This window comes from Colletotrichum paranaense (assembly GCF_030867605.1).
Source record: "Colletotrichum paranaense strain IMI 384185 chromosome Unknown Scaffold_5.1, whole genome shotgun sequence".
NCBI lineage: Eukaryota > Fungi > Ascomycota > Sordariomycetes > Glomerellales > Glomerellaceae > Colletotrichum > Colletotrichum paranaense.
Window position 1 is genome coordinate 1,027,548 of NW_026848963.1, and position 23,137 is coordinate 1,050,684.

General features: G+C 53.5%; 8 protein-coding genes across 8 annotated transcripts, besides 1 other annotated feature; 6 read left to right on the forward strand and 2 right to left on the reverse strand.

The window, feature by feature from the left end:
- Positions 1-909: 909 nt before the first annotated feature.
- CPAR01_06684 (uncharacterized protein) lies at positions 910-2,405 on the forward strand (the record flags this gene model as incomplete). Its single annotated transcript, XM_060490956.1, has 3 exons — positions 910-1,259; positions 1,313-2,155; positions 2,228-2,405. 3 exons carry the CDS (start codon positions 910-912, stop codon positions 2,403-2,405), a joined length of 1,371 nt encoding a protein of 456 aa, XP_060349830.1.
- Positions 2,406-8,018: 5,613 nt separating this feature from the next.
- CPAR01_06685 (WD repeat domain-containing protein) lies at positions 8,019-9,528 on the reverse strand (the record flags this gene model as incomplete). The annotated part of the gene is made up of 2 exons (XM_060490957.1): positions 8,019-9,237; positions 9,311-9,528. The coding sequence occupies 2 exons, from the start codon at positions 9,526-9,528 to the stop codon at positions 8,019-8,021; spliced, it is 1,437 nt and encodes a 478-aa protein (XP_060349831.1).
- A 779-nt stretch (positions 9,529-10,307) lies between these two features.
- On the forward strand, positions 10,308-11,120 carry CPAR01_06686 (uncharacterized protein; the record flags this gene model as incomplete). The annotated part of the gene is made up of 2 exons (XM_060490958.1): positions 10,308-10,443; positions 10,501-11,120. 2 exons carry the CDS (start codon positions 10,308-10,310, stop codon positions 11,118-11,120), a joined length of 756 nt encoding a protein of 251 aa, XP_060349832.1.
- A 131-nt stretch (positions 11,121-11,251) lies between these two features.
- CPAR01_06687 (uncharacterized protein) lies at positions 11,252-11,347 on the reverse strand (the record flags this gene model as incomplete). The annotated part of the gene is made up of 1 exon (XM_060490959.1): positions 11,252-11,347. The coding sequence occupies one exon, from the start codon at positions 11,345-11,347 to the stop codon at positions 11,252-11,254; it is 96 nt and encodes a 31-aa protein (XP_060349833.1).
- A 108-nt stretch (positions 11,348-11,455) lies between these two features.
- CPAR01_06688 (uncharacterized protein) lies at positions 11,456-11,984 on the forward strand (the record flags this gene model as incomplete). The annotated part of the gene is made up of 2 exons (XM_060490960.1): positions 11,456-11,821; positions 11,883-11,984. 2 exons carry the CDS (start codon positions 11,456-11,458, stop codon positions 11,982-11,984), a joined length of 468 nt encoding a protein of 155 aa, XP_060349834.1.
- Positions 11,985-15,774: 3,790 nt separating this feature from the next.
- CPAR01_06689 (uncharacterized protein) lies at positions 15,775-15,918 on the forward strand (the record flags this gene model as incomplete). The annotated part of the gene is made up of 1 exon (XM_060490961.1): positions 15,775-15,918. The coding sequence occupies one exon, from the start codon at positions 15,775-15,777 to the stop codon at positions 15,916-15,918; it is 144 nt and encodes a 47-aa protein (XP_060349835.1).
- A 443-nt stretch (positions 15,919-16,361) lies between these two features.
- Positions 16,362-17,210, forward strand: CPAR01_06690 (uncharacterized protein; the record flags this gene model as incomplete). Its single annotated transcript, XM_060490962.1, has 1 exon — positions 16,362-17,210. The coding sequence occupies one exon, from the start codon at positions 16,362-16,364 to the stop codon at positions 17,208-17,210; it is 849 nt and encodes a 282-aa protein (XP_060349836.1).
- A 2,997-nt stretch (positions 17,211-20,207) lies between these two features.
- Positions 20,208-20,536, forward strand: CPAR01_06691 (uncharacterized protein; the record flags this gene model as incomplete). The annotated part of the gene is made up of 2 exons (XM_060490963.1): positions 20,208-20,358; positions 20,439-20,536. 2 exons carry the CDS (start codon positions 20,208-20,210, stop codon positions 20,534-20,536), a joined length of 249 nt encoding a protein of 82 aa, XP_060349837.1.
- Positions 20,537-22,383: 1,847 nt separating this feature from the next.
- Positions 22,384-22,458: a sequence feature (Short protein (CPAR01_06692, KAK1540703.1) was converted to a misc_feature.).
- Between the last annotated feature and the right edge of the window lie 679 nt (positions 22,459-23,137).

Genomic DNA, 23,137 nt, shown 5'->3' on the forward strand with positions numbered 1-23,137 from the left:
CTCGAACCGTCGTGGCCCCGCCGTTCCTTTGGCCTATGACGACGAATCCTTGACATGTTACGTGCTGTTGAGCTCTTGGGAGCCCTCTTTGGGAACCCTGAGTACCTCTGTACCTTCATTCTCCATTGCCAAACCGGAGATTCCTCTGAAGCAAAGTAAAAAGGCTTGACGGAAACAAGCACAGTGTCACGCCAGACAATGCTTCTGGGTCGTCATCCAGCCATGGCAAACTGGGTCTAGTTCACCGGTTCCCCATTGGCCTGGGTTAGGGGGAGGGACCCCGGTCTGCCCTCCGGAGAAGATGTACCGCACTACAGACTGATGCTAGTCCTGGGGCCCAACGCCTCACCCCGACTGGCTGACAATTTCTGAAGCTTGTAGTCCCGAATGAGACACCTGCGTCCAAGACCTATGACGATGTATGAAGTAAGTGCCCAAGCTGTCCCTCACCTCTGCGGCCACTTTCTCCTCCAAACCAAATCCATGCCGGCATGTACTGTGTGTATGGGCATTGGCGCTGGACTGGCCTAGACAAGCAGGCAAGCAGGCACGGTGATGCAGGTTCCTTGATTGTTGTCAGTCACAGCGTAGGCGTTGCAAGGGTGGTCACAGAGAGGAGTGAGAGAAGGACCAGCCACGGGGCTTGCTTTGCTTGCTGGATCGCGATCGTAATTGTATGATCTACCATCGGAAAGGAGTTTCGAAGATGCAGCTTCTCGATGTGTCTTTAATTCTATATAACCTTCAGAACCTCCTCTCCTCAGCCTGGTCTTTTCTTCTCCTCTCTCCTCATCATAACACAAGATACCCAACAATAACCAACGCTCACAACCAACTAACAACAAACCACCTCTTTCATAACCCATACTTGATTTCATTTTGATACCCCAAATCATCAGATAGCCCAATATGTCTTCCATTGTCAACAAGGTTAAGGATGCTCTGTCTTCGGACAAGAAGCACGAGCAGCCTGAGGGAACCCACGGTCACCACGACAGCCGCGCAGCAAACGCCGCCGACCCCCGCATCGACTCTGACCGCGACCACCGCGCCAACCCCGCTGGCACCACCGGCACTCACACCGGAACCCACACTGGCACCTCTGGCCTCACCGGTACCACTGGTACCCACACCACCGGCACCCACGGCACACACACTGGCACCACCGGTGGGCTCACTGGCTCCAACGTGACGGGCACCCACACCGGCCACACCGGCGTTGGCGGCTATGATGGCCCTGCCCCTACCACTGCTGGCCCGTAAGCTTCACCCTCTCTGTCTTATACCTTGATTCTCATTTAACACCTCCCAGTCACAAGTCAGACGCCCTGAACAAGGCCGACCCCCGTGTCGACTCTGACCACTCCAAGGACCACCACAACACTCACACCACCGGCGGCCTGACTGGCAACCCCGCTGGCGCCGGCCACCACACCACCGGTGCTCACGCCGGTACCCACGGCACCCACACTGGCACCACCGGCGGCCTTACTGGCTCCAACACTGCCACCGGCTACGATGACCCCACCGGCACTCACGGCACCCACAACTCTCGCGTCGCTAACGCTGCCGATCCTCGCATCGACTCTGACCGTGACCACCGCGGTGCCCCCGGCCACACCGGCATCGGCGGCGCTGGCGTTGGTGGTGTCGGCAGCACTGGCACTCACACCGGAACCCACACCGGCACCTCCGGTTTGACCGGCACCTCCGGTTTGACCGGCACCCATGGCACCCATGGCACCCACGGCACTCACACCGGTACCACCGGCGGTCTGACCGGCTCCAACACTGCCACCGGCTACGATGACCCCACCGGCACTCACGGCACCCACAACTCTCGCGTCGCTAACGCTGCCGATCCTCGCATCGACTCTGACCGCGACCACCGCGGCGCCCCCGGCCACACTGGTGTCGGCGCTGGTGTTGGATCTACCGGCACCCACACCGGCACTCATACCACCGGCACCCACACTGGTGCTCACACCGGTGCCCACACTGGTGTCGGCCACACTGGCGTCGGTGCCAACACCCACAGCGCCACCACCGGTCCCGCCCCCGGCACCGCTGGCCCCCACAAGAGCGACTTCCTGAACAAGGCCGACCCCAGAGTCGACTCCGATCTTGATGGCAGCAAGACCATCGGTGGCAACAAGTAAGCCATTTGCCTACAACTAGCGCAAGAGCACGATCTCGGATGATGGGTGGCTGACGAAACGCGCCCCAGGACTGGAACTTCCGGAACGACTAGTCACGCAAAGGACCCTACCGACGCTGCTCAGGTTCCTCCCTCCGTGCTTGCTAAGCACATTGGTGAGCCCGAGACTGCGCACGGCGGTGTTCACGGAGACCACGGAAGACGGAACTCGATTCCTTCCCACCAAGAAACTCACCGTGGATTGTAAAGGGGGATGTTGAATGCGGAGGATTGAATTGAATGATACCTAGTACAGCTGTACCATAGCGATATGACTTAATGAAACTATCATTGCTGAAAATTTTGGACTTTAAGTGGTGATTGCGATCAGTGAAAAGAATTAGCCGTCTAAGGGTTGTTGATGCCGTCGCAACATCCCATACAATCGATATCGATACTCTATCAAGTTAAGTGAATGTGAATATTTAACCTTCGGTTTAGGGCTTAATAGGTATACAGTAGAATGCCACATACGACCCTTCCTTTCACTTTCATATTCATCGGTTTCGATTCGTCTCTGCTCTTTTTTCCCTTTCCATTCCGTCTCCAATCCCTTCACTCAGTGTTCCCTCGCCCTTAAAAAATCCGTGTTCAGCTTTCCAAATCACGCAGCAACAAGCCACCAGTCTACGCCTCCTCGAGGGGTCGTTCTATGGGATCCCTTCCTCGACTGCCTGAGACAGGCGATGTGAGGTTAAGTACAAGTTTCGATAGAAACGTAAGAATCGGATTGGAACCTATTGGCCCTGTACTTCAGTTCTATATTCGCCAACGAATACTTTGCAGAAAGTTGCCGGCGGTGACAAACTCTTCTTGGTTTTTCACCCCTGTTTTCAAGGAAGACTTATCTGGTTTTTCTGTGAACCCCTTCTTCATGAATTTGCGCGAGGACGCGCCAGCACAAAAGAAGGGGGGGGGGGGGCGGCAACTGTTAGCCAGGGCCCACGACGGGCTACCTTTGAAACCGATCGTCTTTCGGTCTCCTGGCATATTAATGATCATCAGAGCTCAGTATGCCCATTCAGTCCGAGGCCGCAACTTACCAGTGGCCTCGAGTCAACATCAGGCGGGCCAAGGCCCTGATGGCGAGCAGAGCAAACCCCGCCATATGTGGCTGCGCCCACGAATATAGTATATCACAAGACATTCAAGCCGTCAGGCAATAGGAATATAACCTGGGATCACATCACATTCGCGTCCCATGCGTGGCGAATCAGTGCATGCCTCACTATTCTAGAGGAAGACGGCACATAACAAAGCTTATATTCTACTCTGTTAGGCAAAACGTGATGTCGTATTTTCTTCCCGTCTATTCTTTTCCAAGCTCGTAGTAGCCTCCTCTTGCGCAAATACTCACCTTCGTAGTTGCTACTTGCTCAAGTATGGATGTAGACACATTTTGAGGTTCTCTTGTCTTTCACCTAATCAAGAGAACAAACCTTCTCATTTTCGTTCGCTATATTATCGTAACGACACGTTTTGATACATCAAGTACTCGATAGGTCAAGGCTGCTTTGTGGCCAGAAAAATTTGGTCTTGTATCAATCGCTAGTCCTAGGTTCACCAGGAACCAACAGCGCCTGATATGCCTCTGGTAACATGCAGACATAGACTTGTACATGATCCCACCGGATACTTCCTCTCGCCAATGCATAATGCACATGGGAAGAACTCAAGTACTCGAGCTCAGTGTCCACACCTTTCTTGCAAACCAATAGGTGTCGCGACATACAAGAGTCTGCTTCCTGCTTCCCTCCTGGTTCCGTGTCGGCGAGCATTGGAATTCCACGACCAACGCTACCACACCTTAACTAAACTGTTGTTGATACCGCCTAACAGTCGCAAAATCGGGCAAGGCCTGTGACGTTTCGTGATCACTCAGTCTCCATCGAACGAGAACTTGAAAGGAGCTTCAAGAGTTGAGACCTAATAGGTCATTGACCAGACGGGCGACTCTAGCATCGCCAAGAAGAATCAACTCAATGTCCCTGTCTTCAACAGTTTTCTAGATGCCTTGGACGTTCATAGTCCTCCCAAAGCCCAGACAACTAGCCTCTTCCCCGACATTGCCGAAGACGCTGGTCTTCTCTTCGACTTCTCCTCGTTGCCATCAGACTGGTCAGGCTGCCTCACATAGGTAAGTGTATAAGTGGTAGGTGGGCCCGATTGATACTTGTCTTCCCAGCCACTCGGATCTCAGTCGAATGTAGTATTACCAGGTTAGGACCAAGTCACTCATCCGGCAGCTGGTGAATCGGCTCTTGTGTTGCATGTAGGAGCGATGCATGTCGTCTCTGACATCTATCCATGGGCCTGAACATGCGTCTATGTCTTCAAATCACCGTCGTCAAAGTATTCTCTTCAACATAATCTGCCATGGAGGGAAAGAGAGTGATAGCATGAGGAGCTCTAAGAATTGTAGAAGCTGATTAGGAAGGCATCCTGGAAGTTCACAAGACCTTGGAAAGGCATGAGAGCAAGGCAACGCAGTGATTTTCAATACCTATAGGTTTCGCTCCCTAACGGAAACGGCATGGCTTGCAGAAACAAAATCCCCCATCTCATCATGTACAAGGCTTATATAAGATGGATAGCTCGAAATTAAAGTTGAGGTCTCTAACCAACCTAGCTCTGAAACAAAAGCGCTTTCGGGACGTCTCTTACGCTGTGGAATATGGACAAGCTGATAGAAATCCATTGTATCTCTTGTCTACAGTCTCACAACATCAGTCACCTAAAACTGAATGAGTTCCACTGATGGAAAAATCGGCATTGATAACTTCTCTCTATTCAGAAGAGGAATGTTTGCACCGAATTCGTTACGAACGTCCAATGTATAGTACGTGTAGGTAAAAAGAGATAACAGTTATGTTAACGCCCTTCAAAGCTGAGCTCATGCAGCACGTATAAGTTATTATTTCACGGGAGAACCCAGATACATCTGAGCACCTCCACCAAGCTGTTGTACTCAACAGCTTATCAATGTTTAGTTCAAGAGTCTCTACGGGGTCGTCAATAACATGAATTCATCAAGGGCGCACGTTGGTATGACGACTGACTGCTGGCAGATACCGTCAGAGCTTGAGCAGACGTCAACCAAGCTCTCCTCCGGCCTCCGTTCCTTCGCCAGCCCAACACAGCCGCGCCCTCCGGGCCCGGCCGCAACGCCGAAACCCTGGGATGTATCAGACCCCCAGCGACCGGCTTCACGTGCGGGGAGGCGGTCGCCCATCCGCCACTCTCCTCAACTCCCGAAACTCAAATGGACAACCTTTCTCGTTTGATTACGTTTTGCCAGTTAACAAGTAACCCCCTTTCCCCTATTCGCAATAATTTGACTACCTACCTTATGCGAATTGCCTTCCTAGTACACCAATATGGACAACTCACAACGTGCCATCAAAGCGGACAGTTCTCCATCACAACCGGAACTACCACCAAATAGAGAACTTGCCCGCGCACGCCACGACGGACATCATGGCAAAACTAGAGGGATTGCCTCTGGACTCTACTTGGAGGAAACGGGGGAAGCTAAACCATATATCGAGCATGTCGCGGGCGTCCGCGGGCGTCCAGGTGATCTCCCCAATCCACTGCACGCCCGAACATTTCTATTTCCTGGGTCGGAGCACAAGTATCCCGCCGGCTTGAACTCCAAATACCACCCCGGCACAGCTCCGAGAGGAGGGAAGGAAAGGAAGGGGGAAGGAAGGGGATATGACGTCCTTTCGGGATGTAGTACCCGAACCCTCTTGCGCCATTCTGCGTCTCCTACTCAAATCACGATCTCGATACCGTCACAAGCGTGGCCTCCTTTTTCTAAACCACGAGCCGGCGCGCCCGCTTTCCCACGAGTCAAGAGCGCCCCCAAGGCTTGCGTCGTAGGAGTATCGAATCTAGAACGCTTGAGCGCCCTACCTCGCCCACCCCCTGGAAGCGCGCCATCGAAAAAAGGGAAGTGGGGGCCCCGAAAATGATGTTCTGACGCCGTCTGTAGATCCTCTTGCTCGGGCGCACGCGGCGGCGCACGCGGGAGAGGCAATCATACCGCATTCATAGGCATATAGGCAAAAGGGCCCCCTACATTATCCGCCTCGTGCTAATTCAAGTCAGGGGGAGGATAGTTTCGTGGGGCTGGCACGGAAAGAAATGTCTAGTGTATAAGGCACATGGGTTTGATAGCCCAAGCCGTGCGTAGGACGGTTGGCTTGCAGGAAGGCGAGACCATGTGAGTTGCTTGGGACGATCTTCCATTGGGTCTTGGGGATAGGACGGACTGGGCGTAACAAGGCGAGGAGATGGTGCACAGTCGGTGAGGTTTGGACGTCGCAGCGCTATGCGAGCTAGCACCGTCATCTTTGCAGTAGAGCGGATTTCCGCAGACGCATTCGAACCAAGGACGGCAGGGTGGCCAGATTCTTACGACGTGACGACTAGCCCCCATGGGCGGAGGACGACAGACGTCGATTTTGTCAAATCCTTGGCTAGCTAGGCGCCCATAACATGTTTGATGCCGTTGAGCCACTAGGCCGCAATGGCAAATTCGCCCAGTACAAACCAAAACGTTCAGCTTTGACGTCGAGGGAACCCCCCGGCTGTTGTTGCGAATCATCGGGTTACTCATTTCGTGCATCTGATCTTCGACAACCCCGTCTGTCCCTCCCCCATCCCCAGGTCCCGATCCGACGATAGTGGTGTTCTGGATCGCTCATGACCACTGACCACCGACCGATCCCTGGTGGTTCACCAACCCCTGCCGCATCCGAGGGTTTTGCTAATTTGCCCGTCTCGATGCACACCTAAGCCAGCCCCAAGAAGAAAAGAGCTTAATTGCACGGTCCTACAAATCTGGTTGCGTGAACGAGAGGCCTTCCCCCTCCACGGCGAGTAAGATGCGTTCTAAGAACCATGATGCTGGGACGGCGCGGGAGCTAATGCAGGAGGTCGAAAAAGGAGCGACGGGGAAGCCTTCCGGTGTGGTCCGGGCTGGCCGGGGGTAGGTTAGGTCGGGAGCCTCTAGTGCCGGGCGAATGACGGAGGAGAAGAGGGCGGCGAAAGGGCGAAATGGACCTGTTCCAGCCCTGTACGGATACTTGCAATGTGAGGTAGCTGGGGCGATGTAACAGCACTACACAGAGTGTTCCTATGGTTCAATGGATTGATTGAGGGGTGCGCGGTGCTATTGATGCATGGACATCTGGGCGGTGATGATCCGAGTGATCCCCACAGGGTGACTGTGTAGTAATTAGAAGATGGTAGCCGCCACAGGCACGAAGTGCCGATGGTACTGATGTCGGCAACTCGAGGGTGCAACCAGGCCCGCTACTTTCGATTATCGGGTTGTCCTCAGCACAAGGCCGCAACGAGTTTTGCGTCGAGCATGATTGCCAAGTAGTCTACCACGAAGCTGAATAGCAGCGCTAAAGAAAATGTAACATTCCCACTGCTGAGAGAGAGGTAAGTCCTCTGAGGAGGTGGCCTTTGGCTTTGACAAGTCGTCGGCTCACCCCCCTTTCTCGCATGTCAAAGTCCGAGTTGACAAGCATGGGAGAGCCCAGGAGCTACGAATAGCGGCTACGTGATGACGAGTTTCAGCCTCCCAGTAAGCCACCCAGTAAGCTCCTCAGTAGAGGTGGGATGCGGATGCCGATGCGCCTGAAGTGGTTCAGAAATACAAGCTACACGACCTTCAGTAGACACTGAGGTATGAGTGCTATTGCTATCGGCCATGTCGAATACGAGACTCTAGAGTCCCTTCTCTTGTCTAAAATTGGGGTTGAATGGGGTGGACGAACCAACGAGGCGTCAAAGCCAGACAGCGTCAACTAAACGTAATCTGCTTGCCCATGAGACTCTTAAAGGCGTCATCTAGTGCCTTGCGCTTGCGACTTCTTTCCTCCTCATTGGAATCCTGGGGATCCGGGGTATCATCGTCGTCTTCAGGCCCGGGCAGCCGGGGCATCCAGGAACGAATCTGGCCGTCCAAGTGAGCCGTGTAGACGGCACCAAAAGAGGTCCCGCCTCCCATTATAGGCCCCTTTTGCAAACCGGAACCACCACTACCACGCCACACCATACTCATTGTGCGATTCTTGACATTCAAGCCATTGTTCTGATATACGGCCGCCGCATGAGGTCCAGGAACTCGTAGACGCGTTACCAGGGTGCCCTCATGTAGGTCCATGACCAGGATTTCTTGCTCGTTGGGATAAAATAGGAGATCCCGACGTGATGGCGTCAAACGAGCGGGCGTCACAAACATGTTGACGGTCTTTGGCTGTTGATTTTGTATCAGGGAGCCAAAACTAGCTAGCGTATTCGCGCCAGTAGCAGCATCCCAGACACGGATTCGACAATCCAAGCCGGCTGAGACGATGTACTTGCCATCGTCGGTCCAGGTCAAGCCGTTGACACCCTCATTGTGAGCTCGAGCTGAGTTGCGGAAATGAGGCATACGCTTCCAATGAAGACCAGAAGACATGGCATGGTCGAAGCGGTGTACAATGCCGAGGCTATCCTCCTGATCGAGCTGGCCGACCAAGCCAGAGGCGCGCCGTATGTCCCAGACGCGGACTTTCCCGTCGACATGTCCGGTTGCGAAAGCATGCTCCTGACGAGGACTCCAGGCTGCCGATAAAACAGCGCCCCCATGTGCTACCAGCGAGCGAATCGACGTTCCTGACCTGAGGTCGACCAAGCGAACCGACGAATGCTGGGTCGCGCAGGCGACCAAGAGATGATTGGCAATGGGGCTGGTGGCATGGGTGTAGATATTGGCATTGAGATCGAAATTGGCGGATACAGTCATGCGTTGAGTAGACCATAGCTTGAGCGAGCGGTCAAAGGAACTGGAGAGAAAGGCCTCGTTGTCGAAAGGGTAGAAATCAAGATGAGTAATGCCGTGCTTGTGGGTGTTTGTCTCATCTCCAATAGACCGGGAAATATTGGCAATGGGTTGAAAGATGTGAGATTTGTGAGGATTGCTCTCTTGATGAAGGTCCCAGAGCTTCACAGATCCGTCTGCGCCGCCAGAAAGAAGTCTACCATGAAGTATCTAGTATTAGAAAACGCAGAGCGGTAGAGAGTGGAAGTGTAGATAGATGAGATACGTACAAACGACCATCAAACTTGTCCAAGGCCAGTGCGTTGACACCAATGCGGTGAGCCCAAAGATTCACATGTCGGCCCTCTTCTTCGGGTTCGGCTCCTTCTCCGTCGAACCGGTGCTGTGGAGCGGCGGCAAAGGATCGGACAAGCCCCGAGGCGGTCGCTTGCGCAAAGCCGTCCGGGCTCAGCTCACCTGTTGAGCGGGCAAATAAACGGGACTGCATTCATCTGGGACTGGGCCTTGAAGTGACAAGGTGACCCGAGATGAGAAGCCGTTTTGGAGAATGTCAGGCGAGTTTGACGTAAGGTGTCTGGTCGAAGTTTAACATGGGATGTTGATGAGGCTGAGACTGAGGCTAAGGCTGAGGTACCGAAGGAAGGTACCTACCAGGTAAGACTGGTGAATGGGAAGATGAGGTTGCCAGAGACAGTAGTGATGATGTCAGCAATGGACTCTGTACTCTGTCCAGCGCAACTACCCCCTGTGGCTACCATGTGGCTGCCCTACGGACGGTTGCCTTTCCAGGTGCACTTGCCCACCTGGGAGAGAGGAAGGAACCAGATAGAGGCCCGTTCATTGGCCAGACTGTACTCGAGCCCCACCCTTCAGAACCTTTCATTCTCTCAGACTCTGCGCAAGAACGGCAAGGTCAGCCAGGACATTCCTGCCCAACTTGAGAAATTGAATTTGAAGGGTAAAGACTCAAATCTGCCTCTCGGCTTTCAGGCAACGCCCTCCCCAACGTCTTCATAACTTCCTCAAGACTCATGCCACTGACGGCGTAGACGACAACCCAATACTCGTCCTCTTTTTGGCCAGCTGCAGAGAACCAGATCTGTTGTATCGAGAGCCAACGACTACGGAGTATAGGTGCCATCATCCATCTACCAAGACAATACTCGGCGCTTCCGCTCTCTCAAGTGTGTTTGTATGCCAGCTTTCGTCGGCGACAACAACGTCCCAGGACCTACCTATAGGGGAACAACCAGAGACCTTGTCATCATGGAAGAACAACTGGCAGACCAGCGCTCAGACATGTACGAACAGTCTGATGCACATGGCCCTGAGCTTGTTCAACGTCCACCAGAAGAAGCTAAGCGGTCGCAAAGACATGCCAGCGTCTACGATGCTGTTGCAGGTAAGCATGGCCCAAGCCTAGGCTTCTCTATTTGAATTAGTACCAACTCACTACCAGGAAGAATCATATTTGACACCGCATTGAATGCCGCTGTTCAAGATGAGAAGACGCCTCACGCCAGCTCCAAACCGCCCAGGCTGACTAGACATCCCATCAACGCTTCCGCGTTAGCCCCGGAGGAGGTTCTGTTCCGCCGCAAGTCAGCACCCGAGCGCTTTGCCGAGTTCGATGTCTACATGGCACATGACCGGAACCTCACAGACGGTGGTCGCACATCCCTGCCGGACTCTGATCTTCTCAAATCCGTACACACCTATGCGAGCTACTTTTATTCTGCCCTTGGCGGCCCAAAGCGCAATCTTTCGTACCAAGTTGGCGCTCGCAATATTGACGAGAGAAGTATGGATGAGTCGGCCTTAATCGCCTTGGGCATTTTGCTCGAAGAGGCTGGCAGAGACGTCTTAGGAAGCAAAGGAGACATGGTCTTCACCGAGGGCCTCCAACTACCCGAGGACAGCAACCCGACGTATCAAGAACCACGCACCGCGACCAACACGCCAACTTATCCTGTGCTTGGACACGTGAGCCGGGAGACAGCCCATGTCGGTTTCGCTGACGTTGGGTCCTGGAAAAGGGCAACCAAACGACAAAAACTGAGCGATCCCGACAATGCCTAGAACCTCTCTGGATCTCTCACTTTCCGAGATGTTGGTTCCAACACTCCCCGCCAAACCCTTGCCACCGCTCGACTTGCTGGCACTTTTGCACTTGGCGACCGTTGCCAGCAACCCGGAACAAGTATGGATCCTCATTTAGCGATCGGGTGAGCAATCGAGACACGGCAACTCGGCATCTGGTACTTACGTGCACGGGGACAGTTGTGGACTTGCACAGCCTTGTTCATTGTGTGCTCTTGTAAGAAAGAGTAGCAAATATATCGGTCACAAGATCCACGGCGCGCTCGACATGAATATTCGGGCTATTCGGGTGTGGTCAGCGACGGCATATCTCAATGATGACCGAATGCAGAAGGCCGTTCCATAATGAAGCACCCATCGAATCAGCCGCCGCTAGACACCCAGTCACTGCCAGGATCCGTCATCTAACCTCTAAGCTGCCTCGATCCCACACATGGAGCGCTTGGAACAACCGGCTCATTGACGGATTGGCCCTGACTTCGCAAACGCTCTACGCCCGACAACGCCGCATGTTTTCTCCTTTCGTTTGTTCAAAAGACATAGCAGGCTTATCTTGCCTACCACGGATGAGTGTCCCGCTGTATCTATGTATTTCTCGTGGGTTCCAGTTTCTTTTTTCCGCGACTTTGTATGGAGGAAACACATCGTGGCCGAGTCCGATGAAGTTTGTTGGAACACAGGTTTCGCTTAGCAAGATACCCACCAAGACTCGGAACAGAAACTAAGATTTGTTTGCGATAGACTCTCAGCGCCTGCCATACCCACCAGTTTGCGCGCCAACCGTCTGCTGTCGACCGCTTTGGTACGACATCATCTATGCTCGAGCGAATTTTGACGAATTGAAGCAGCTGGCGACGCTAGGCGCTATGTAGTCTATTTCTAGGACTAGACGAAAGGCTTTTTTGTCAAGTTTACGAAGCGCAGCAGAAACAAGGGGAGCCGCCCAGGGTCATTCACAATTTGACTCATGTCGGCATAGAAAGTGAAGAGTGCGAGGTCGGGGTGAAAGTCCCATTCAAACCTTGGAAGTCTACGTCGATACCAAGTCAGAGCAGGCGATGGAAAATGGCGTCGGCACAATCTCTCCGCCCACCGTCGGCGACCTTTCACCATAGACCGCAGAGCTCATACCTGTAACCAACTGCCGACGAGATTGAATACATTACACGTCAAGCCCAAGGGGAAAGAAATCTAGACATCGCACAATCCTGACGCTGATGACAACTCTTAATTCTGCAGGTATGGAACATACGTCCGCCCAATGATTCTACCCCTGATAGCCGTTGGTACTCAACTGAGAATCTTATATCACAACGGATCGCAAATCGTACGTCAATGTGAAGCGAGAGACTCCATTTCGGTGATATGGCCGACTCCCCGGCTTTACTGGGGTATGCATACATACTGTTGGCCTCCGGGACAGCTCTCAATGCATAACCGGCCATCGGTTCACTGAAAGACGACAAGGTGACGAAGTATGAGGACAGCGAATGCTGTAGAATGTCATCCAAACCAAGTTCAGTCGTTACGAAGGCATATGTTCAGGCATGAACAGAACACCGCCCGAGTCTCACAGACGCAGCTTACTAATCAACACTTTTTGACCGCTTTCGTACACGGTTGGTGCCTCGCTCCGACTTGGGGTCGCATCCGACACACCGGACCGGAATGGAGGCGGGTACGGATCTAGATGTCCGGCTGCCGGTGTGGGGGTCTCATCCGGCAGGTCACCCGATCACCTCACCCGCTCCGAGAGAGCTTCACTGAAGGGTTCAGACTCTATTTTTGCCGCTGATATCGGAATGCGCGATGGGCTCAGCACACATGTTCTGTCAGTCAGCGAGTTCGATTCTAATGCCGGACATGCTTGTGCAAGACCGCAACTCATATCAGGCTCACACATTGTCATGTTCGCCAATTTTGAGCAACCTACTTACAATGCCCAAGGACACGCATCAGAAGAAATTTTGAGAGCCGATGAGGGCAAGCTCCAGGACCCCCCGACACATAGAAAAGGAAATCTCAATCCAGCTTGGCGTATCGCGACCAGGGCTTTGGTTGAAATCGGAAATCGGAGATCGGCTTGACTCCCTTGCAACACAAGAAAAGTCAGTTCCGTGAGCTCTGTGCCTCTGGCAATCTGGACGATATAGAATCTTGCTCTTACGGTCCACCCACCTCAGCTGTTAGCACTGAGCATGGCCTGCGCTGCAACGTAACAGAACCCCTTTTCGGCGCCCGCTGTGTGTAAACTGGAACACGAAAAATTTGCCTCTGGCGGCGACACTAGGCCGGCGGAGATATTTAGGGGTACACTATCAGAATAAGGCATTGTGCCGTCAGCAATAGAGATGGAAGTCGGAAACGCCGTTCATGGTTGTGGTTGGGCATCGAGATCAACATTCATCGACCTTGCGACGAAAGTCTGTTCAGCCATGTGCAACCCGCTTTGACCGCTTGACAGTCCTCGCACAGCAGAACCCTTGGGCTGCTTGATGACATTTCCCACCTAGATTTGCAACATTCAGGCATCAGGCTCAACTTGGAGTTTGATCTATCCCTGAGGGCCACGCGATCCGCAAGGGGGCGTATCACAGTTTCGGTGTCGCTCTCGTCATGTGACTGATGATGCAACGGTACACCGATGTTGTAGTTGGCAGCACATCGCTTGTGCCAACAACTTTTTCGACCTGCATACGGATACTGCGTGCAATAGCTGTATTAGGCAAAAGTATTCCTCACTTAAGGATTTCCCTAGACCGCGAAGGCTTTCATGGCGGACTGCGCAAGCTTGAGAGATCTTCGGATATGATAAGCATGAACCGGAGGCGACGCGATCAGACATGGTCGTATTATCCACTAACATGTGTACCGCACCGCTCAGTACTCTTCATCGCTGGCAGCACTGGGGCCACTGTCCCTCGAAGGCTCGAAACACTGCAAAAGGGGCCAGGATTTCGTTGAAGAATATCACGGCAGATCGTTCGCAAAAAAGGATGTACTCTGTTACAGCCAGAAGAGTGCCTATCCCGGTCTAGCGCTAGTATCTCCTTTCCAACTTGTCATTGACAAATTTCCCCGGCCGTTGGAGTTCGTGGCCACCTAATATACGCACGGAGAACGGGGACGATGTCTGTCAGACTGCCAGACCGGCATCTACCGACGAGCTGAAGAAAAAGGAAGCAAAGGAAGAAGCGGAGCACGCCAAAAAAGAAAAAATCAACAACTGTCTGGACCAACGACCACCGTGTTGCAATATGTCCATGCTCACCGACAGCCCACCGATGGATCCGACGTGCCAACCTCATGTCCAGGATCTCGACGTGACTGGATGGAGCAATCCCCTTCATTATGACGGTGGCTTCGTTTCAGCTTCTGGCTAAGCGACTACTTGATCTTAGTCTCGGGGGATGGAACGGCGGTTCAACCTTCTCGAGCTCTTGGCCCCGGATCTAAATTGGAAATTGTCTCCAGCAACGGAACGCCAGAAGCGTTGTTCGACGGGGAACTGATTCGGCCCGGACGCTATGAAAGCTGGACGTACCGAATACACGGCAGTATGTACTCACACAAGTCATTGTCGTTTCCGACAACTGCCTAGAACGTTTTAAGTAACCTTGAGGGCGAAGTTCTATCAACAAAGCACCTGCGCCACGTGGCTTCCAGCTGGTGCAATTTTCTTGACCGACATACGTATCAGCCGCCTACGGTAGGAGGCACGTTTATTCCAAGCGCTTGTTTGCAAAGAAGACTGGTTCAGCAAGCAATGCGGCTGCTATTCTAAGACACAACGCGCTCCGTTCCCGTTGCGGTGCTTGCCTTCCCGCCTGTGGCGCTGCCTCTGAAATTTCGAATGATATGCGAGGGCCCCCAACGCAGCTCGGGATGATCGACGCAATGCCGGCCGAAAAGCATTGCCACAGCTCAAGTCACGAAGCCTTTTCTAACGACCACGTCTCGAGTCTCTTGACTGGCCAACTCGCACACACGGAACTCGCAAGGAAACTACCGGAGACGCCTGCTAGTTTGACCGGTCAAGACGAACAATGTTGATCCTTGGTCTCGGTGTGACAGTACGAATAATGGCCTGATTAAAGTGCGTGATCGGAAAATGAACCAAGCTCGGACCACTGTCGAATATCTTACACCGCCAACCGAGGTTCCGAATTCTTCAAGAGTCAGGAAAGCGCGTTTTGATTATCAGATTTGAAGGTGTCATTGCTTGTGGGCAGCCTGGTGTGTCAGCTCGTGAGAACACAACGGCCCAAAACCTGAGGGGTTGCTGTTGAAATCCGAAGGCATCTTGATACAAGGTTCGGAGAACAGGTCCTGTGCGCTGCAGACCGAAAGATCCTGAGAAATGACAAAAGCGAGGGGCACCCAGCGGGTCTGCGCTGTTACTCTAATCCTACGGATTGGCTTTCAACCCTCACCTATCCGTCTAATGGAAGTGAATCCTCGCTTTTCAGCCGCAGCTGTGTATACGCATACCGTCGCTTCAGAGTAACTACGAATAAGCTATCGGATATTGCAGGGAACAAGGTCGATTGTTTCCCTTACGAGCGAGCGCCCTGCGGCTCAGGCACTCTCTCGGGTAGTTTTTGGGCTGAAAGAAAACCTTCTGCGGCAACACATGCTGGCCTCAAAACAGGATTGCCAGAAACCAAACAGTCCATATGACTGGCGCTCCTATGATAACAGTGCAACATATCTAGGCCAGGTGTGCTTTGTACTTCTGACGGCCATCCCACCCCGCCCGTTGCGACCTAAGCCGTAATCGGCACGGCTGTTCTTCTCATCGCCAATGTTCAGATGTCATTTTCGATAGACCGACCGTCAGCACAACGGTAGTATTCTGTGGAACAGTGGAACAGGTTCGTTCTAACGCACCAAGCCGACGCCTGCCGCCGCCCGAAGCATCAAGAGAATGAGGAGTCAAGGACTCAAGAGGCTTGCCGCCTGCGTCTTATCTACAATGCGTTGAATCTTGCGACATGGCCGCCTGGTTCTCTCAGATACCTACCCTAGCAAACCCTGGTAAACCTTCGTCTCCAGTCGGCGGTGCACCAATCTCCGAACCTCCAACATCTCCTCGGGTTGCTCTTTTGGGCCCTTTGGGAAAGCGACCGCACCAGCCAGAATCGGAGAAGGAGCTCATTCGCAATCACCGATACTGATCCAAGCTGCAAGGCTTGCTGCCGAAGGCGATGCCAGCCGGGCATGCACGTCGCCTATGTGTGGCGGCTCCCGCCCAAGTCATCAGCCATTACGAATATCAAACCCCCCCCCCCCCATGGAGATGAAGAACAATGGCTGTGCGGACTTCGAAGCAGTCACGGCAGGCTAGTTTCGGGTCAGTCAGGAACAGCGGCAGGCGTCGTGGAGGACAAACTTCGGTCGTCAATGCGACTATTGAAGGCGAACCCTGTCGATCCTCCAACTAGATTTGTTCCCCGCATCCCGCGTTCCATGGAAGACAGCCACTTCCTTCGTGGACACGCCTTTGAGTTCCTTAACCCTCCAACGGCTGCCTCGCATTTGGTCGAGCCGCTCTACACTACACTACGGGCAGTTTTGAGACGAGACGAACAGAAGTCTAGCTTCCGTCTTCCCCGGCGCAACTCGCCGACCTGCTATCCCTACAAGGGCACCTTCGCGGATAAGTCTGCCACAGACTTCTGGTGGTTGTGTGCGCCCGTCATGCTGTCTCTGACGACACTGTATCCTTTCTTGCACAATAATGGATGGGAGACATCGACTTCCTATCTCGAAACCTCATGGTGGGCTTGTGCTCGGACGCTTTGCCCAGGACCCTACCTGTCCGGCGTGCTTGATACGCAGCTCATAATGCCGCCGCGCCGCCCTTCTGCACGGCTTCCTGCAACTAAGCCCACGGACGTTGAGAGCAAGTCGGCAGGCTTATGCTACAGGGAACAGCCTAGCAATGCAACCTTCGAGTCAAAGTCACCCCATCCCCGATACTGCCCTGTCCGCTACTTGGTGCAGAACGGAATAGCTGCTTCGATGGCTGTCATTGTGCAGCGTCTGCCTATAGCGGCTACTGGGTAGGCAACAGGTTGAGCCCGAAGATCATTCAGTCACTTCGGGATAGAGGAGCTGAAGCCATACATACAAAGCAAGTGATATTCTCATCGAGGGTAAGGATTTCACAGGATAACATCTGCGCCCCAGAACCTTACTTGGCGATCATGGCAGCCCAAGAGGAAAGTTGTGATACGGTTACAGATCTAGCCAGCACATCTCGCGACGCGACAGTTTACTCACCGTTTCCCGAACGAAACCCCAGGGGCGAGCAGCCGCCTATGCTGCGGCAGTTGCAGCCAGCGCGGAATTGTGCGTAATCCTCTGACGAAATGAGGATTTATGACCTCAAGCTTACTGACATGGCGGGGGTTTGTGGACTAACAACGTTCTGCTGATTAGACTTGGAACCTAATAGGAATCAGCCAATTTGGACGTATAGCCATCGTCGTCAACCACACCGGCCCACTGATGGTCGTCAGCGTCTGCAGATCAAGAACTCTACTCACTACCGCAGGCTACAAAAGGCGGTGACTGATTTGAAAGCAATATTGGCAGGCGACTTTGTCCTTTTGATGGAGTCTCTCAGATACGAGACGAAGCTGGATGTCATCAAACAACGCTGGCGCCTTGTTGGGTGGGTCGTATCGGCTCATATCTTGTGTCACTTGCACGGTCGATTGACATATCAAAACCGTCCAGTCATTCATGGCAGCAAACGGTGTTTATTGGACTTTATGTGAGAAGCCTGGGTGCCGGAAACCTAAATCATTGGCGAAGTGATCTCATCTCGAAGGGCCCGGCCGTGAGGTATTCTGCCCAGCGTTGAGCCCGGGGACTTTGGAGAAGACAAGTGACCAGGCACTGCCAACGGAGCGAACTCCGACATCATTTTACCAGCTCAACCGCCTTTGCCCTTGTCCGCAAGAGAGACGCTCGGCACTTTCAATCTTATTGTCCTCGATGAGAGGCCGCAATAGCTGCGAATGCACATTAATCAAGGCATGGGGTGCGTTCTATTATATATGATATCGGCAGCGGCAGAGGAGAAAAAGATATGTACTGCTTATTTTTGGGTGTTGCTGAAGACTTCCAGGGAAAGCCTTGTGAGGACCCTGCAACACAGCTGGCAGAGAACGAGTACCTCCTGTTACAGCTGTTTGCCATGAATATCTCGAGGGCATACTTCACTGGCTACTCGGTTGTGCCCCTTTCGGACGTAGCCCCAGGCCATGGGGTCGCATTTATCTCTCAGAGACCACAGTCGGGCATTTATTGAGACGGTTCGAGTGCGACGGGTGCTTCCATGACTCCCGACAACGAAATGGAGATGCCGACAGCCCGCCCAGGGAACAAGCTTGAATACAGTTCATTGGCGTAACGGCGTTGTAAATTGCTTTACACTATCCGTACGACGAGTGGCTAGGCATTGGTGGAGATTTATGGATGTGATAACTTTGTGATCGGGACTGGCAACAATTGCTATGGCTATGACGACGACCTCAGCAATACTTTTACCAGAGCGGCACACCGCTTGCATGCCACCATGTCCCGTGATACCACTGACGACCGCACGCCTCACTTGTCCAGCCTCGCATGCAGAGTTGTCACGACCAAAAGCGCGCTTGTACTAGAGTCGGCTGTTTTGCGCTGGTCATGTTGACCATACCCCAAATGTCAGTCGCTGGACGAGGTAGGGATCTTCCACAGGATTTTCCTCGGTACCTTGTGCTCGGGCTGGGCTCGGTAGCCTTTGACCCGTTTTCGAAGCTAAAGAGATTTGGAGGCGTGGCTCTTTTCTCTCTCCTCTCATCCCCCCTGCTGGATGACGAGCCTCTCACTAACAAGCAAGATGCGGCAATGAACTTGGAGTAAGTCGGAGGGGGCCGCTCTTTCGCTCGAGGCTGGAGGGTACTAAGCCATGTACTTGCGGACCATATCCGCCGCATCTTATATCAGCACTCGCATCTGTCGCACGCAGCTATCTCGCGTTGGCCGCCGCAGCCCCAAAAAGCCCCCGATGAGCTGTCAATTATCGATAATCCGAGGCTCGTCGATGGGGTTTTCGGCCTCCGACATGTTCTTGGGACAAGCATCCAGGGACAAGGTAGCTGTACCTGCAACTGCATATCCAAGCTCGAGCCTGAAGTGTTGGACATGACGTACTTGAGCACCGACAATGACAGAAATGTCGTTGTCGTACAGTGACGGATTCGCGCTGTGTAACGATGCGCAAAGGACCTCCGTTCAGAGTAGTAAGCGAGACAATGCACAGTACCTGGACAAGAGGGCAACATGGTAGCGTGCCTGGCCCACGTTGCCTTACGAAACCTTGTTACAGACGACACGACAAATAACCAATGTTTGGTTCTGTCGATATGGACATACTTTCGACACACGGCCGATGATTCCACGTGCCTTTGAAGCTCGCCGGTGCTGCCGAATCCGAATCCGGGACGGACTTGAGGCGATTATCACTTGCCGAGCACGCAAAATGGTCCCTTGGCGCTGTTGCCCTCCCGTTTGAATTAGGTCGAGGTTGAAGGGGTCTTTCAAGAGAACGAGTCAACTCGAGATGGAGCAATCGACATCTTCACAAGTCTTGACAAGCTCTCAGCCAGACAAGCAACGGATCCTGCTGCAAGGAGTTACACCACCCACAAGTGACAGCCAACAAACTCCGAGACACTTTCCTCTGTTTTCTGGAAGTTACAGGGCAGCATTCGATGCTCATTGGAAGTCCTCACAAACTACAAAACCGTAGAGGTGGGAAGAGGGGGGACCACCGCGACTTGAGGGTGGGGGAGAAGAAAGAAAATTTCAAACCGTTCTGGGGTCAAAACCCACTAACCAGCTCCACAGCGATGGGTTCCTCTTTGCCGAATTGCAGACGACTCACGGCGCGTATTGAAGACTTGAGGCCCCACGATCTGCTCAAGTTGAAAGTCGGTGCGCTCGAGTGGTTCCTCAAGAGTCGAATGGTTCGGAGAGACCAAGATCATGTTGCAGAACCGAAGAGCATTGATGTGGAACATGAGCTGCCCGACAATGGTCTGCTCTGTACTGTGTATACCAGTGGTCAGCCATGAATCGCAGACTGATGTATCGAGTACGAGCCGGCGCATTCGAGGTGTGCCGCATGTTGCGCCTCAACCGCCAGGCAAAGCGGTATCGAGTACGCGGACCTTCGGCGCGGACTGTCGGCCAGCGATCCACCCCTCCAAAAGAAAGTGAGGGGCTGACAGTACTTGAAAGCTACCTGGTTCTCTCACTGCGACGTCACCGCAACACGAGTACACTTGTGTGTCGCTTGTCGAGGCCACCGCTGCCGCCCAGGTGACTTGAAGTCTTGACCGTCCCGGCCGACAGGAGCGGCCTTTCTACTGCGCCCCGCAAGGGAAGAGCTCCAACAGCTCCATCGACCCCGTTGCGAAGGCCGCCGTTGTCCAGAAGAGGCTTGAAGTGTTGCGACGAGACCTAAGACGTGCAAGACTAGGACCAAGAATCAGAATCAGACTCAAACAGCCAGCTGGTCAGCAGACCAAGAGCAAACATCGCGCCCCTAGTGGGTAGCAGAACAAGAGCACCCATGAGCGTGATGGAAGACATTCTTGGTACATATCAACGAACGGAATCACGTACGGATGCACGAGCATGTCGACGATGATAGGCGGCGATACCCGTGTCCGTACAGCACGCTTTTGGACTTCAACTCTGTTGGTCAACTCTACCGTACTCTCGCCAACCTTCGGCTGGCACTCATCACACACATACCGTACACACACTTTCTTCAAAGTTTGACCTCTCCGTCACCGCCGACATCAGGATAGGGCGGGCAATCCGCAGGCAAGACTGCTTCTGTCAGTCTGTCTCGGGCCCCTCACCTCCATTTCGGCAGCTAACCACGACTGACGGGCAGCATCCATCCTTGCTCCCTTACTTCCTCTCAAGCGGGCATCAGCGAGCAAATGGACTTTGCCCACCACCCTCAGCTCTACTGGCTCTTTCGCTCGTGAGTGACTTCGGTAGTGGTTAACCTAACCTCTCCCCTCCATCCCTCCATCCTCGAGCAAGGAAAAAAAAAAGGCATCACAGACCACCACTTGCACCAACAAACAACAAGCAAATCTGGACAAGCTGGTGTCATCTTTTGCTTTCCACACACCCCCTGTCCCTCGCCCGCCTGCCGAGGACCCCTCCCATCCCATCTCATCCCACATCTCCAAAAAGCTGCTCAGACCGACATCAAGGCTCAGTCACCCCAGTCGAGCGCGAGCAAGGCAGGTCCCTCGGCGCTCCGAGTCTTTCCAGGCACCCTCCGTGCTTCCCAGGTACCGGTCCCTTGGACCACGGCGTCGGAGCAAGTTTTCTGCTCTAAGACGGTTCACCGTCTCTGCGAATGAATCGTTACTACTGGGCAGCAGTTCGACATACAGTATCCGTATCCCACACTATCAAAAGATGCTTGCCAACAACTAGCCGGCTTGGCTCTGGTTTGACTTTGGCGAGTCGCATACTTTCGTCCGTCCTGCGGCAACATTGCGCCCACCACACCATGTTTCTCTCTCTTGACATTCGTCAGTCACAGTGACGGAGGCCAGCTCCGATCTTCAGCTCTTCTGTTCCGGCCTTTTCCGCCTTGACTTTGACGTAGTCAGCAAACGAACGGGCCTTTTCGTCCATGCATTTGGGTTTTATATCGCCGATGGGGAACGTTATTCGTCAGATTTAGGGTCAACCCCAGACCTGGGGGGACGGGCGAGCGAGCGAGCGAGAAATGAAGAGAGATAATGAGAGAGGTTGAGAGAGAGCGACGAAGAAAGGGAGAGTAAAAAAAAAGAGGCTTTTTGCACTTCCCCTGGTACTCTTCGCCTCGCGCCCGCCACCAAGGAAGGGCCCTGTGTACGACATTCAAGCCGCTAAAATAACGTCGACGCTTGTTTCTCTTCACGACTCACGTCGAATCGCTTGAGGATGGCAAAGTGTTGGGAAGAATTGCCCGCCACGTCCGCCACGCCCGCCACGAACAGCCTCGTCCAATCCAACCGTGGCCCAGTCTAGCGGTCGGCACCCGCGAAGCACCAAAGATAGTATCTTGCGCGCAGCAGCACCGGCATGGCAGCAAGCAGCACAGCAAAGCAAAGTACAGCACAGCGCAGCGGTCAAGTGACGAGTCGAGGCGGCGCACTGCGAACGGATACTACTTGACTGCTTGGGCGAGTTGGAGCATGGATTGCATGTCGCTGCTCCGCACTCGTTTTGTTTGCCTGCCCATCCCGTTCCTTCGCATAGCATCGCATCGCACGCCCGCGGGTTTCCAAACCGAGAGAAAACCTAATAATACAGCAGACCCTTCTTTTGCAAGGACCTGCCATCTTGCTATCACACCGCAACCATACGTCAGCTCACCGTACATTACACCGGCCAGCTGGCCCCTCGTGGACCACCAGCGACGTAATGATCAAGACAAGACAAGAGGGGGACCAGAGCCCCAGAAAAAGCGGAACTTGGACATTCCTTTGCACGGCCGTTGCTGAATAGCAAATTTCCTTCTCGAATCCCGTGACCACTTTTCCCCAGTTGCCTGGCACTCTGGCATGGAGTATGATCCAGAATGCGCCGGTCCATGACTCCATGAGCAAGTATCGGACGGAACACACCGAGAGATTCGGAGAGAATGGCAAAAAACCAGGAGAGAGAAAGAGAGGGCATGAAAATGGTCTCGTCTCTGAGGTTCGGTTATCCATGAGTCTTTCGCGCGCCGGGCCCCCTCCCCCCTTTTCTCCCGACAGCATCTTCCTGCGGCGCGTCCCGTCCGGAACTGGCAATGTGCCTTGGAAAGCCGACGAGAACTGGTGCTGCATCGGATCCAAACAAGCTTGGGAAGTGGTGTCGGGAATGGGAATGGGAATGGCATTGGGGAATGCCTTGAGTCGGTCTGCTAGCCGGGCACT